This window comes from Chaetodon trifascialis, chromosome 1 (assembly GCF_039877785.1).
Source record: "Chaetodon trifascialis isolate fChaTrf1 chromosome 1, fChaTrf1.hap1, whole genome shotgun sequence".
NCBI lineage: Eukaryota > Metazoa > Chordata > Actinopteri > Chaetodontiformes > Chaetodontidae > Chaetodon > Chaetodon trifascialis.
This window is the reverse complement of record NC_092056.1, coordinates 157,501-160,000: the sequence shown is the minus strand read 5'-3', so window position 1 is coordinate 160,000 and position 2,500 is coordinate 157,501. Positions and strand designations below refer to the sequence as shown.

The 2,500-nt window shown below is 37.5% G+C and overlaps 2 protein-coding genes across 5 annotated transcripts in view; one reads left to right on the top strand and one right to left on the bottom strand.

Annotated features, from left to right (window-relative positions):
• vps13c (vacuolar protein sorting 13 homolog C) overlaps positions 1-2,500 on the bottom strand; it is a 90,841-nt gene that overhangs the window by 3,650 nt on the left and 84,691 nt on the right. For all 4 annotated transcript variants that reach the window (XM_070961420.1, XM_070961411.1, XM_070961428.1 and 1 more), the window contains one exon: positions 47-170. In XM_070961420.1, coding sequence (XP_070817521.1) covers positions 47-170 — 124 coding nt within the window. The remainder of the gene's footprint in view (positions 1-46; positions 171-2,500) is intronic.
• Positions 1-2,500, top strand: part of zdhhc1 (zinc finger DHHC-type containing 1) — a 223,812-nt gene that overhangs the window by 196,281 nt on the left and 25,031 nt on the right. The window lies entirely within an intron of this gene.

Genomic DNA, 2,500 nt, shown 5'->3' with positions numbered 1-2,500 from the left:
CACATGATCAGAACTTCTGTTTGCTGGATTTGGGGTATTTTGATACCTTGCAGTAGATCTTCAGCTCAGATCCCGTCACAGCCGGAGGACGGTAGAAATTCTCAAACAAGCACTCCCACTCTTTGTTAAAATGACCAACGAAGTCGATCTCCTTCACACACAAAACCCTCCTACACAACAAGAACAAGACAAATAAACAATAAATACTGCAAAATAACACTGCAAAACAACAACACATACAATTACAATTTGTCATTTGGCAGACACTTTATCCAAAGCAACGTACATATGAGATTTTCATACATCACAAGGTTCTAGACGGGAGAGAACAACAAGAGTCAATGCCCTAACGCAACTTTGTGGCCCAACTGGACATAGGTGCTACAAGACAGTCCTACAAGACAGTGCTATGAGGTGATGCATAGAATGAACAGAGAGCTTATTTTTCATTTTGCTTTTTTTTTTTTTAAGAAAGAAGGTGTACACAACACATAATATTTCAAAACAAATGATGCTTCAAAGCAACAATAACAAAAAATACTGTAAATGTTTGAAGATTAGAGTCACCAATTCAGGATCTGAGTAAACGTGAAATATGGTTACAGTCTGTCCTTCAGGTCCTGAGTGATGCTGCTGATTAATGGACAGAAAAGACTTTCTACACAACGTTATGATGTCACAGTGATGCCAACCTTTGACCTTTGGAAAGAAAATGTCATCACAATGGGAAAATTTACCTGCATTACATTAACTGAGCTCTGCAAGACTGCCACCTTATGTGTTGATGCTGCACCTTCAGCACTTTAAAACAGGTGTTTGACAGTGCTTCATGTCCTGAGGGTTATAGATTCATCTCCGCGAACAGACATCTTCACAGATGTATTTAAAAGAGCTGTTATAAAACCTTCACTGAAGAAACCAATCCAGACAGTGATGGGATCCATCCATCCTGTTGGACCTCAGAGCAGCATTTGATACGACTGATCACAATGTCTGAATCAATGGTCTTGATCAGTTGTTGGTCTTTGACTGAGTGTTAATCTGGTTTCAAACAAACATCAAAGTTGGACGTCAGTCTTGGAGATCATGTGTCTGGCAAACATGACGTCTGTTTAAGGTAGCAGGGAGCTGATTGGTCCATTGCTGTTGTCACTCTACATGCTGCCACTGGGTGGCATCATTACAGAGCACAAAGTATGTTTCTATGCAGACGACACACGACTGAATGTCTGTGCTGAACCAGATGATGCTGCAGCTGCAGACTCCATCACTGATCGTCTGTTCATCAATAAATCAATGGATGAGAAAGTGTTAATTTCAAGTGAAATGAGACAAACTGAAATCCTTCTAGTCTGCCTGAAACAAAGAGAGAAATGCTGTTTTATAATCTGTGAGATTAGATTTCTGGATTAAATCTGAGTTTTCAGTCTTCAGTCTCACATCAACAAGGTGACCAAAACTTCATTTTCACCCCACAAACAGAAGAAGAACGAGTGTTTCTAAACCAACAGGTGCTGAAAAACTGATTCATGCGTTCAATTCAAGCCGACTCGATGACTGTGACGCTTGATTTACTGACCTCCAGAAGAAAATCACTGAGAGACTTCAGCTCATTCAAAACTCTGCAGCTCAACTATGAACCAGAACCAAGAGCAGAGACCACATGAGTCCAGTTTCAGCTGCTCTGCACTGACTTCCTGTTACATTCTGGACTGATTTTAATGTCCTCCTCCTTGTATATAAAGCTCTTAATGGACTAACACCAAGCTACATTGCTAACTCCCTGCTTTATTATTTGCCTTGAAGAACTCATCTGGTGGTTTACTGATTTTCTTTCAGGGCTGCAGCTTTTGTCAAAGCTCTGTAAACTAAACAAACTACCTACAGATATCAGGAAGCAGCTCACTAAATGTTTTTGACTGAAAAGTAAAAACTGATCTCTGAGCTTCAGCCTTTAATGAGCTCTGACTGAAACAGACCTGAAACTTTGCGCTTTACCTCACACTGATTCACGGCTGCACTTCCTTTAATATGCTGCATTTTACTTGATTCTATGCATTCCATGTATTCTATTTCACCTATATTTTATTTAATTTTGTGGTTTTATGCTGTTTCTTGATTTTTATTGTCATCCTTATCATCATCATCATCATCAAATTGGTTTTATTCTCCATCTTATTTTACATTCAATTTTTAACAATTTTATGTACATTCTATGTAATTAACCTATATTTTATTATTTTTTGCTATGATTTGATGCTTTATCCTAATTTTTATTTTCATCCTTGTTCAACTCTATATTTATCTCTAATACTTTATTGTGTGGTATTGCATTGTCTAGTATTTTCATGCATGTGGGTTTTCATTGATCTTTAAAATTGGTTTTTATGTCCATTATGTTTTTTCTATGTGAAGCACTCACTTATTGCATGTGACTTCTTTCCTGTAAAGGTACTATACAAATAAAATGTATTTTTATTATCATTAACTTATGAGACAT